Source organism: Somniosus microcephalus, chromosome 12, assembly GCF_052327205.1.
Source record: "Somniosus microcephalus isolate GS21.2 chromosome 12, FLI_Smic_1.0, whole genome shotgun sequence".
NCBI classification, from domain to species: Eukaryota; Metazoa; Chordata; class Chondrichthyes; order Squaliformes; family Somniosidae; genus Somniosus; species Somniosus microcephalus.
The window spans coordinates 10042605-10055549 of NC_140998.1; the positions used below are offsets into that span (position 1 = coordinate 10042605).

Genomic DNA, 12945 nt, shown 5'->3' on the forward strand with positions numbered 1-12945 from the left:
GGGAACATTATAGTATCTGGAAGACGGAGGAAGCTAATGTGGCTTTACGGAAGATTGGTTGCAGCCAGTGGCAACATGTCATTAGAAACTTCACATTGCCGTTTGACAGAGTTCTCAATCTTGCACAAATCCTGGGTGTGATTTTGTACATTTTGCACGCTCTTGTTTATACGATCCTGTGTTGTGCCCCCCACCCCCCCTGCCCCCCTCTTCTGCAGAATTCGGCAAACAGAGGTCCATTCTTCCACCAAATGCAGAGCAGGGTTGGCACTCTGCTTCCCAGGTCAGCTTCCATCCGGAGCACACGCGATAATGTAAGCAATTCTTCAACTTAAAAACCCCCCAAAAATTCCACGTCGCAGGCCTAGGTTGCCAACTATGGTTCGAGCTTTTCCTGGCGGTTTCATCATATGACCTCCTGCCTTCAGCCACACCGCCCCCTCACTCCGTCCCTTCAGCCACACCGCCCCCTCACTCCGTCCCTTCAGCCACACCGCCCCCTCACTCCGTCCCTTCAGCCACACCGCCCCCTCACTCCGTCCCTTCAGCCACACCGCCCCCTCACTCCGTCCCTTCAGCCACACCGCCCCCTCACTCCGTCCCTTCAGCCACACCGCCCCCTCACTCCGTCCCTTCAGCCACACTGCCCCCTCACTCCGTCCCTTCAACCACACCGCCCCCACACTCCCACCATTGGTTGGCTGACACGCCCAGCCGAATAAAAAAGCAATAACTTTCTACGACCCTGTTGATTATTCTCCCTGCTCGCAGCAATTTCCAGGAGATTAATCTTCAGTCTCTCCTGGAGACTCCGGGTCAATCGTGGAGGCTTGACAACCTTGCTGGGAATAGGTGGTGAGCAAGCTCAGTGTGTTGTATTCTTGAACGGCAAGGCTCTTACGCTGATCCAGCTCAGCGTGCTTAGGGAGGAGAGGTAGTCCTCATTTCCTGATGATCGTGGCTGACTAGTGCCCATCATTTCAGCAGCGCTGCGTGAGAAACAAATTGCCGTCGGCGAGTTGCAGCATCGTTCCAGTGATTCAGGGCGCTGTGCCCACGGAGTCGCGGGGCGCGAGAGTTCCAGATTTCCACTACCCTTTGTGTGGGGAAAAAAGCATCCTGATTTCACTCCTAACTGGCCTGGCTCTATTTTTATGATTTGTATTCCTCACCAGAGGATTTCTTTGTATCTATTCTATCTAGTATCATTTTAAAGATCTCCATTAGATCACCCTTCAACCTTCTAAACTCAAGGTAATGCATGCAACCTGTCCTCATAGTTTAACCCCCAGTATCATTCTTGTGAATCTGCACTGTACTCCTTCCAAGGCCAATATATCTTTCCTGAGGTTTGGTGCCCAAGTATTCCAGATGAAGTCTGACTAAGGCTCTACAAATGAAGCATCACTTCCTCACTTTTATATTCCAGCACCCTTGAGATTCATTCCATTAGCCTTTTTGATTACATTTTGTACTTGTGCAGTAGCTTTTAGTGATGTGTGTACATGGTCACCTAAATCCCTTTGCACCTCCTCAGCTCTTAGCCTCTCACTATTAAGATAATATTGCGATTCGCCTTTCTCTGATCCAAAGTGGATGACTTCACACTGCCCCACAATTAACTCCATTTACCGTAGTTTGGCCCACTCACTTAGTCTATCTATGTCCCTTTAACTTCCTGTTCCCATCGACACAACTTGCTGTTCCTCCTCACTTAGTGTCATCTGCAAACTTGGACAGACAACTCTCTATTCCTTCACCCAAGTCATTCATATATATAGTGAATGGCTGAGGGCCCAGTACTGATCCCTGAGGAACACCACTTATCATATCCCTTCATCCCTACTCTCTGTCTCGTACCTTCCAACTAACCCGTCACAAGGTTGCCTTCAATTCCGTGTGCTTTCACTTTGCTAATAATCTATTGTGCTGAACCTTTTCAAATGCCTTCCAGGAGTCCATATAGACAACATAAGAAATAGGAGCAGGAGTCGGCCATTCGGCCCCTCGAGCCTGCTCCGCCATTCAATAAGATCATGGCTGATCTTCGACCTCATCTCCACTTTCCTGCACTATCCCCATATCCCTTGATTCCCTTAATATTCCAAAAATCTATCGATCTCTGTCTTGAATATACTCAACGACTGAGCCTCCACAGCCCTCTGGGGTAGAGAATTCCAAAGATTCACCAACCTCTGAGTGAAGAAATTTCTCCTCATCTCAGTCCTAACTGGCCGACCCCTTATTCCGAGACTGTGACCCCTGGTTCTAGACTCCCCAGCCAGGGGAAACATCCTCCCTGCATCTACCCTGTCGAGCCCTGTAAGAATTTTGTATGTTTCAATTAGATCACACCTCATTCTTCTAAACTCTAGAGAATATAGGCCTAGTCTACTCAATCTCTCCTCAGGACAATCCCCCCATCCCAGGAACCAGTCTGGTGAACCTTCGTTGCACTCCCTCTATGGCAAGTATATCCTTCCTTAGGTAAGGAGACCAAAACTGTACACAATACTCCAGGTGTGGGCTCACCAGGGCCCTATATAATTGCAGTAAGACATCTTTACTCTTATACTCAAATCCTCTTGTAATAAAGGCCAACATACCATTTGCTTTCCTAATTGCTTGTTGTACCTGCATGTTAACTTTCAGTGATTCGTGAACAAGGACACCCAGGTCCCTCTGAACACCAACATTTCCCAATCTCTCACATCCATAGACACTTCCCTATCCACCATGATAGTAACCTCCTCAAAAATGTCAACTAGATTAATCTATGCTGACTCTCTTTGATCATTTCGTACTTGTCCTGGGGCTCAGTCATCTGTCTCTGATAGATTCCAGTAACTTCCTTGCAATTAATGTTAAACTGACTGGTCTGTAGTTAGCTGTTTTCTCTCTCCCTCCTTGTGACTGCAGCATCTGCAATTTCCTCAGCTATTTCTTTTAATACTCTGGGATGGAAACCATCAGGTCCTGGAGATTTGTCTATCCTAGAGTACCATTATTTCCTGAATTACCATTTTTTACTTGTATTAAATCCACTAAGTTTCACTTATTTTTTGGTTCTCCGCTGGTATTTAGTCCTCTTCCGCCACTGGAAACAGGTACAAGGTCCTCATTTAACAATTCGATCATGTTCTTCTTATAGTCTCACCTGCACCTGTCTTTAATGGGTCCACATTCCCCTTTATCTTTCTCTTAATATATTTATAAAACTATTGCTGTTAACTTTCATATTCCTTGCAAGTTTTTTTTTCATATTCCTTTTTTGCACCTCTTATTACTTTTCTTTGTATCCCTTTGTTGCTTTTCACAGCTCTCCCCGCGTGCTGGATTCTCACAGTTGTATAAGCCTTCTCTTTTAAAAAGCTCAGTGCTGTCTCTTACCTCATTTGTTGACCATGGCTGCTTAACAACACAAGTGGAGTCTTTGCTCTTTAGGAGTGTTGTATTGTACCGAATACTTCTTTGCCCTAGGGAGGGAGGTTACTAGCTTCTTAGCAACCAGCTTAAGAGTAACCGTGGAAGAACCCTGCGAGCGGGGAAGGGGTTTTCTGCCCCTTTGGCTGGAGATGGCGTGGGACCTAGGCTGCCAAAGAGAGGAAGGGAGGCAGCATTTTAGCCAGTAAGACAGAGAACCAGGGAATGAAAGAAACCCCATGATGTGTATCCCTTCTCCACTGACCCTGCTCTTGTCCACTATGCAGCATAATGTGTTGGCGGTGGAAGGGTCAGTAGAGCGGGATATTGGAACCACCTCCTGGTGTGATGGGGTTTATCTCTCATTTCGCACGTGAGCCTGGACAGTGATGGTCAGTGAGTTCGATTTGGAGGTGGGGGGAGAGGGCTGCGCTTGTCTTTGTCTGAAATTCATGGGGGGTTGAGTTCCCACCTCCCTATTTCCAAGACTGCTGATTTATGGAGAGTGGATGAGTCAAATTCTATTATTACATTGGGGTTCTGCTATTTTTAATGGGATTTGGAACTAACTTTGTGGTTCTTTCCATTTTTCCATAAAAAGCATGGAAAGAACTTGCATTTATATAGCGCCTTTCACGTTCTCTGGATGTCCCTAGCACTTCACAGCCAAGGGATTACTTTTGAAGTGGTGTTGGTTGAGTGAGGTTGGCCAGGACGTCAGGGAAACACCCTGCTGCCCTTTGAATACCAGCGTTCAATCTTCAACATCCACCTTAATAGTCAAACGTGGCCTCGGTTTAGCATCTCATCCAAAGGTCAGCGCTCCCTCAATGCTGCACTGCACTGCCAACCTGGATTACATGCTCAAGTCCTGGAGTGGGGCTCGAACCCACAGCCTTCCGACTCGGAGCCAAGCCTGTTGCCCACTGAGCCGAGCTGGCATTTGTATCAGTGGGTTTGCCCAGTCCCTAACGTGGCACCCCTGCCACCACCTGACTGCGATCAGCTAACTCAGCGTGGACCAGGATTGAGCTGAGATCTTGCTGCCCACCATGGCTCAGTACCACACTGGGAGGTGCCAGGGAGCTAACAACGGGGCTGAAGCCAGTTAACGTCACCATTATTGATTGATAATATTTTTGCCGTTTGATCCATTCAGTGGCTATTTGTCAATATTTGAAACTATAAGCAAAATGATCTCCCGTCACCAAATTTCAGATGTTGTTGACATGGTTGACTTTTGCTATACAGAGGAGGTTCACCGGGATGTTACCAGGGATGAGGGACTTTAGTTGTGAGGAGAGGTTGGAAAAGTTGTATCCCAGGCTGTTGTGTGAGGCAAAGGAGGAGATTGCAGGGGCTCTGACACAAATTTTCAGAACCTCTCTGGCCACAGGGGATGTACCAGAGGACTGGAGAACAGCTAATGTAGTACCATTATACAAGAAGGGTAGCAGGGATAAACCAGGGAATTACAGGCCAGTGAGCCTAACATCTGTGTTAGGGAAATTATTGGAAAAAATTCTGAGGGACAAAATTAGTCTCCACTTGGAGAGGCAAGGATTAATCGGGGATAGTCAGCATGGCTTTGTCAAGGGTAAATCATGTCTGACCAATCTGATTGAATTTTTCGAGGGGGTGACTAGGTGTGTGGATGAGGGAAATGCTGTGGATGTGGTTTACATGGATTTCAGTAAAGCTTTTGACAAAGTCCCGCATAGGAGACTGGTCAAGAAGGTAAGAGCCCATGGGACCCAGGGTGCCTTGGTGCATTGGATCCTAAACTGGCTGAGTGGCAGGAGGCAGAGGGTGATGGTCGAAGGTTGCTTTTGTGACTGGAAGCCTGTGTCCAGTGGGGTACCTCCGGGATCGGTGCTGGGTCCCTTGTTGTTTGTGATCTACATAAATGATTTGGATGAGAATGTAAAAGGTATGATCAGTAAGTTCGCAGATGACACGAAAATTGGTGGGGTGGTAAATTGCGAGGAGGAAAGCCTCAGGCTACAGGACGATATAAACGGGTTGGTCAGATGGGCGGAAAAGTGGCAAATGGAATTTAACCCTGAAAAGTGCGAGGTGATGCATTTTCACAGAATCACAGAATCACAGAATCTACAGTGCAGATAGAGGCCATTTCGGCCCATCGAGCCTGCACCGACACATATCCCACCCTATCCCCGTAACCCCACGTATTTAATCCCCTAACACCAAGGGTCAATTTATCATAGCCAAATCAACCTAACCTGCACATCTTTGGACGGACAAATAAGGCAAGGGAATACACAATGAGTGGTAGGACCCTAGGAAGTTCAGAGGGACCTTGGTGTACATGTACATAGATCCCTGAAGGCAGCGGAACAGGTAGATAAGGTGGTTAAAAAGGCATATGGGATACTTGCCTTCATTAGCCGAGGCATAGAATATAAGAGCAGGGAGGTTATGATGGAGCTGTACAAAATGCTGGTGAGGCCACAGCTGGAGTACTGTGTGCAGTTCTGGTCACCTCACTATAGGAAGGATGTGATTGCTTTGGAGAGGGTGCAGAGGAGATTCACCAGGATGTTACCTGGGATGGAGCGCCTCAGCTATGAAGAAAGACTAAACAGGCTGGGGTTGTTTTCCTTGGAGCAAAGAAGGCTGAGGGGGGACCTGATTGAGGTGTACAAAATGATGAGGGGCATAGATAGGGTAGATAAAGAGGAACTTTTCCCCTTAGTAGAGGGGTCAATAACAAGGGGGCATAGATTCAAGGTAAGGGGCAGGAGGTTTAGAGGGGATTTGAGGAGGAACTTTTTCACCCAGAGGGTGGTTGGAATCTGGAAGTCACTGCCTGAAAGGGTGGTAGAGGCAGGAACCCTCACAACATTCAAGAAGCATTTGGATGAGCACTTGAAATGCCATTGCATACAAGGCTATGGACCAAATGCTGGAAAATGGGATTAGACTGGACAGGGATTGATGGACGGCGCAGACACGATGGGCCGAAGGGCCTCTTTGTGTGCTGTATAATTCTATGACTCTAAGTTAAGACTCTTCTCCTTGGAATGGGGAAGGTTAAGAGGTGACACGATCGAGGCTTTCAAGATGATGAGAGGTTTTGATAATATTCCCTCTGACGAGTGGGTCAATGGCTTGAGGTCACAGATTCAAAATCATTGGAAAAAGATCTAAAGGAGTGATGAGGAGAAATTGTTTCACTGTCGGAATCGGGAACGCTCGACCTGAACAGGTGGTGGAAGCTGATCCCAGCAGTAATTTTAAAAGGGAGTTGGACGGTCCTGGAGGATGAGGCACTGACAGGGTTCCCGACAGAAAGCGGGGCTGTGGGACTGAGCACCACTGCTCTTTCAAAGAGACAGCACAGGCACGGCGGGCTGAATGGCCTGCTTCTGTGCTATACGTTACTACGAATCTATGAATTTTTTTTTTTTTTAGACTAAACCTCCCAATGGTCCAGCTACATTGCACTCCCTGATGCAGCACTAAACTATACCGACCTGGGAAGCCAGGTTCGATTGCTGGACAGTGAGCCTGTGTGATTGTTGGATGAGGACAGGATCAGGATCTAGCTTGGCTGTGATGGCTCTCATGGTCAAACAGCCTGTTGACCGTTGCTCTCTGTGTATACCCGGAAGGAGCGGCCACTTGGTTGATGTCTGGAGGGCTGTCTTCCACAGTGCGGTGGTACTCAGCTGGGGGGCTGATGCCTTCAGGGGAGGAGGGGGGAAGATTAGCCAAAAGTTGGGGGGAGCGGGGCAAAAATAAATTGAGAATTGGGGTTTTAACATTTTAAAAATGATATGGCCTGTGTAGAATCATTTGGTTTTTCAGCCCTGTTTTTGAAGCTATAGTTACAGCATCATTACTCAGGACCCAACTCCTCCTCCTCCCACTGCCAGCACCACTACTTACTCTTTGTTTACCCTTTAGCTGTCTTGCTAATGTGCAGTTTGACACGCTCGCCACTGCTGCAACAGTGTTGCTGCGTGTGTGCCAGTGCTTAGAATCCACCATACAGCTCAAGAACCTGCAATGCAGGGGCGTGCAACCAGCTCTGCAAACTCGTGTGTTTGTTTTAACAGGTGAGTGATGGCGTATTGATTAGCAATAGGAAGAATGTTAGGTCCTGAATTGATGTACAATAGCTGGTGCTCGCTCTTTCCCTTGCATGTGTGTTTGCTCGCGCACTCATTGTCCTTCATCTAATCGCTTGTGCAATTATTTCTATCACGGGTTGGTGTAATGAGCAGTGGGTGCCAAAATGATTCTTATAATCTCCTCCTTAACTATATTGGGAAAGTTTTGAGTGGAGCAGTTCCCATGACGTCTCCTCCTCTTGGCGAAGACTTGCGCTGGGCATTTGCAATGCAAGAGGATTGGGTTTGATCCCTCGCCTGTGCCCCGTTACCATTGACCTCCGCACCCTTGGGTTAGGAAGAGGCAAACTCACCAGGGGGGGGTTCCTGCTCCTGAGTGCCATCCAGTGACCACTGCTGCAAAGTATATTTGTGTGGGTGCTGGGCAAAGACAAAATTGGTGTTTGCCATGGTGCCCCACCCCGTGGTTGAATAGCTTGCTGATGCTCTCTGTCTAGGGCTCACATTGACCAATGGTTATGGGAGGGCAGTCAGATCAAGCACAAGACCAAACCTTCAGAAAAAATGGAAAAATCATAGGATACATTAATGTGGAAGCAAGTCATCCTCGGTTCCGAGGGACTGCCTAAGAAGAAGAAGAAGAAGCACATCTTAAAGAAGTGTTTACATTCTAACCTCTCCCAAAAACAAGATGGAAAAGGAGAACCAGAGGGTGAATTAACAGTTACATCAGTGTGTTCCTGTTGTACAGTATCCCCAAACATTGCATCAGTGTGTTCCTGTTGTACATTATCCCCAAACATTACATCAGTGTGTTCCTGTCCCTGTTGCTGCTTACTGTTGGATGCTATTGCAGCTTTCTCATATCAGAATTTTTGATTAATGTTGTAATGGAGTGTGACATTCCCATGTACATCTGTAATATGGTAATATCGAGAGCAAAGGAGTAATGCTCTGTACTCCTTACTTTGTTGAAAAACATCTTGAAATTTACAGGGAGTATTCTGCACCATTACTATTCCAAACTGCTCTTCATGAAGATTTAGTCCATTGGTTCTTCCCAGTGCAGTAGATAGTCAAAGTATTTATTTTTCTCCCTTAATCCACCTCTTATTCAGGCTGGTGACTCGTGCTGGGATTCGGTTCCTTGGGTGCTGGCAGCTCTTTGGTAACTATGCCAAGCCGATCTGTTCCAGTACAGCTACAACACTAGCACCTACCTGACAATGTGGAAAATTACCCAGGTTAAACAGGACAAATCCAACCCGACCAATTACCGGCCTTTCAGCCTACTCCCAATCATCAAAGAAATGGGAGGAGTCATCAACAGTGCTTTCAAAAGGCATTGGCTCACCAATAACCTGCTCCCCGATGCTCAGTTTGGGTTCCGCCAGGTCCACTCTGCTCCAGACTTCATTAGAACCTTGGTCCAAACATGGACACGAGCTGAATTCCAGAGGTGAGGAGAGAGTGACTGCCCTTGACGTTAAGGCAGCATTTGACCGAGTGTAATACCATGGAGCCCTAGTTAAACTGACGTCAATGGGAATTGGGAGGAAACTCCACTGGCTGGAGTCGTACCTGGCACAAAGGCAGATGGTTGTGGTGGTTGGAGGTCAGTTATCTTAGTCCCAGGATATCGCTGCAGGAGTTCCTCAGGACAGTGTCCTAGGCCCAACCACCCATCTTCAGCTGCTTCATCAATGACCTTCGCTCCATCATTAGGTCAGAAGTGGGGCTTTTTGCTGACTATTGCAGTGTTCAGCTCCATTTGTAATTCCTCCGATACTGAAGCAGTCCATGCTCACATAGAATCATAGAAATTTACAGCACAGAAGGAGGCCATTTGGCCCATCTTGCCTGCACCGAAAGGTACAGCAACATCTGGACGACATGCTTGAGCTGATCAATGGCAAATCCAGAGACTTGGGCACAAAAATCTCCCAGTGTGGTATTGAGGGAGTGCTGCACTGTATTTTGAATGAGACATTAAATCGAGGCCCCGTCTGCGCTCTCAGGTGGACGTTAAAGATCCTGTGGCACTATATCGAAGAAGAGCAGGAGGGTTCTCCCTAGTGTTCTGGCCAACATTTATCCCTCAATCAACATCATTGAAAAAACCAGGTCTGGTCATTATCACATTGCTGTTTGTGGGAGCTTGCTGTGTGCGAATTGGCTGCCGTGTTTCCTACATTACAACAGTGACTACACTTCAAAAAGTACTTCATTGGCTGTAAAGCGCTTTGGGACGTCCGGTGGTCGTGAAAGGCGCTATAGAAATGCAAGTCTTTCTTTCTTAGTATTTACTATTTCCTTTACTTTTGCATTACCATTTAAAAAAATTTATTGATGGGATGTGGGCGTCGCTGGCTAGGCCTGCATTTAGTGCCCATCCCTAATTGCCCTCGAGAAGATGGTGGTGAGCTCCCTTCTTGAACCGCTGCAGTCCATATGGTGTAGGTACACCCACAATGCTGTTAGGAAGGGAGTTCCAGGATTTTGGCCCAGCGACAGTGAAGGAACGGCGATACAGGTCCAAGTCAGGATGGTGTGTGGCTTGGAGGGGAACTTGTAGGTGGTGATGTTCCCATGCGTCTGCTGCCCTTGTCCTTCTAAGTGGTAGAGGTCGCGGGTTTGGAAGGTGCTGTTGAAGGAGCTTTGGCGAGTTGCTGCAGTGCATCTTGTAGATGGCACACACTGCAGCCACAGTGCGCCGGTGGTGGAGGGAGTGAATGTTGAAGGTGGTGGATGGAGTGCCAATCAAGCGGGCTGCTTTATCCTGAATGGTGTCGAGCTTCTTGAGTGTTGTTGGAGCTGCACTCATCCAGGCAAGTGGAGAGTATTCCATCACACTCCTTACTTGTGCCTTGTAGATGGTGGAAAGGCTGTGATTGGGAAGTAAATATGTCATCCCATGTGTGAATGAAGCCATTAGGAGGAGACTTTCATATTTCACCTTCCTGGTAAGATAGAAAGCACTTGCATTTATATTGCGCCTTTCAAGACCTCAGGATATCTGAAAGACAGCACCTCTGACAGTGCAGCACTCCCTCAGTACTGCATTGGGAGTATCAGCCTAGATTAAGTCTAGAGACTTGAGCACAAAAATCAAGTCTCTGTAGTGGAGCTCGAAGCCACGACCTTCTGACTCGGAGGTGAGAGTGCATCCCACTGAGCCACGGCAGACAGCAGTGAGGCCGTGCCTAATCTCTCCCTGGTGACTCTTCACAGCTTGACTGAAGTGCTTTTACTTTACTATAGTGCAGTTGACCGCTGACCTGTGGATCTCGCTCTGTCAGCCCCAAAGTGTAAATGAACCGACTTCCGCGGAGCCAGTGGCAGCTCCCGGAAGGTCTCCCAATCAGCTGTCGAGGCAGCTCCCCCTTCTCTGGTAGCCTGTTAAAGACGTTAAGTCAATCTGGAGCATTGACACGTCCGTGCCATGGTGCAAAATGTAATTATCATACGAGTGTGCATCAGCCCGGTCCTGGCTCAGCACTAGAACGCTTGGTCAGACCGCTACACGCCATTGATGTTCCTGGGCCCCACTCCCTGAACCATTCCTACAGCCTATACGTGGAGCCGAACAAGGCGACAATATAAAGGCAGCCAAATATAGACTGATGTCACTCATTGAAACTTATAAAATTCTGACAGGACTAGACAGACTAGATGCAGGAAGGATGTTCCCGATGGCCGTGGAGTCCAGAACCAGGGGTCACAGTCTAAGGATAAGGGGTAAGCCATTTAGGACAGAGATGAGGAGGAAAATCTTCACCCAGAGAGTGGTGAACCTGTGGAATTTTCTACCACAAAAGGCAGTTGAGGCCAATTCATTAAATATATTCAAGAAGGAGTTGGATATATTTCTTAAGACTAAAGGGATCAATTGATATGGGGCGAAGGCAGGGACAGGGTACTGAGTTTGGATGATCAGCCATGATCGCATTGAATGGCGGAGCAGGCTCGAGGGGCCGAATGGCCTACTCCTGCTCCTATCTTCTATATTTCTATGTCACTGTCCCGAGGCTGCAACTAAACAAATGTTGCCACAAGATAAGGGACTGACTGTGTGATGAACAGTGAAAGTGATCCAGGAAACTTATACCTGGAAGTTTATATCGGTGGGGTAAAAGAAAGATAGATCTCCAATTTCCACAGCACTTTTCACGGCCACCGGACGTCCCAAAGCGCTTTACAGCCAATGAAGTACTTTTTGAAGTGTGGTCACTGTTGTAGGAAATGCGGCAGCCAATTTGTGCGCAGCAAGCTCCCACAAACAGCAATGCGATAATCTGTTTTAGTGATGTTGGTTGAGGGATAAATATTGGCCAGGACACCGGGGAGAACTCCCCTGCTCTTCTTTGAATAGTGCTGTGGGATCTTGTATGTCCACCTGAGGGCAGACGTGGTCCTCCTGGCACAGAGGTGAGAGTGCTGCCCACTGAGCCAAGCAGGCACTGTGGATTGTACATGGGCTGTGGCAGGAGATGAACAGGTGGGTAGAGTCCACAATAGATGCGTTGTTCTTCAAATTTTTCTGTGTGTGAGTACCGCAAAAATTGACATTCTTGGAGACCCCCTACAGACACACGCACACTCCGAGGGACCCCCCTACAGACACGCACTCCGAGGGACCCCCCTACAGACACGCACTCCGAGGGACCCCCCTACAGACACGCACTCCGAGGGACCCCCTACAGACACGCACTCCGAGGGACCCCCTACAGACACGCTCCGAGGGACCCCCCCTACAGACCCACAAACCTGGAGATACTCCCTTAACACGTTTCCAGGAACCCGCCATTCAGATCTTGACACACTCCTGGGTACCCCTAAAGATACTGCACTGCAGCAGGGTCCCCTGACCCTTATAAATATCGTCATACTCCCAGCGACCCTCGACAGATCCTGACACTCTCCCAGGCTCCCCGTGCCCTGACCTCTAATATCTGCCACCAAATGATAATGGGGCAATCACTGCAGGAAAGTTTCTGTATACAAGTATACAGCGACTGAAATAAGGTGCAAATACGCCAGCCAATACAGAGGCTGATAATAGGCGGATAGGTACCAGGTGGCCCCAGGAGACCCCCGCGGGTTGATTGCTGTAGCCCGTGGGAGAGCCCCTGGTGGCAGGAGGTTTCCACTCTGCCCGCCGCTGATGCCCGTCACTCACTGGAGCAGAGTTCTATTGCTGTACTTTCCTTTCCCTCCTCATTGTAACATTTCTTCCTTTTCCCACAGATCCGTGTCTATATATCCCAAGGTTTGCGCACATGCTGGAGTTTGGGGATAAGAATCACGAGGTTTCCATGACGGCGCTCAGGTTGTTACAGAGGATGAAGCGGGACTGGATGCACACTGGGCGGCGGCCGTCCGGACTGTGTGGAGCAGGTACCTGGTCCTGGCCCTCAGCCTCCAA

At 48.2% G+C, this 12945-nt stretch overlaps 1 protein-coding gene across 2 annotated transcripts in view; it reads left to right on the top strand.

Annotated features, from left to right (window-relative positions):
• brf1b (BRF1 general transcription factor IIIB subunit b) overlaps nt 1-12945 on the top strand; it is a 465668-nt gene that overhangs the window by 212546 nt on the left and 240177 nt on the right. Inside the window, exons 1-2 of one of the 2 annotated variants that reach the window (XM_086002587.1) lie at nt 7422-7505; nt 12768-12917. In XM_086002587.1, the coding sequence (XP_085858713.1) occupies nt 12800-12917 (118 nt within the window). In that variant the 5' untranslated portion in view covers nt 7422-7505; nt 12768-12799. Of the gene's footprint in view, nt 1-7421; nt 7506-12767; nt 12918-12945 lie in introns of those variants that run through there. The other variant, XM_086002586.1, reaches the window with a different exon arrangement.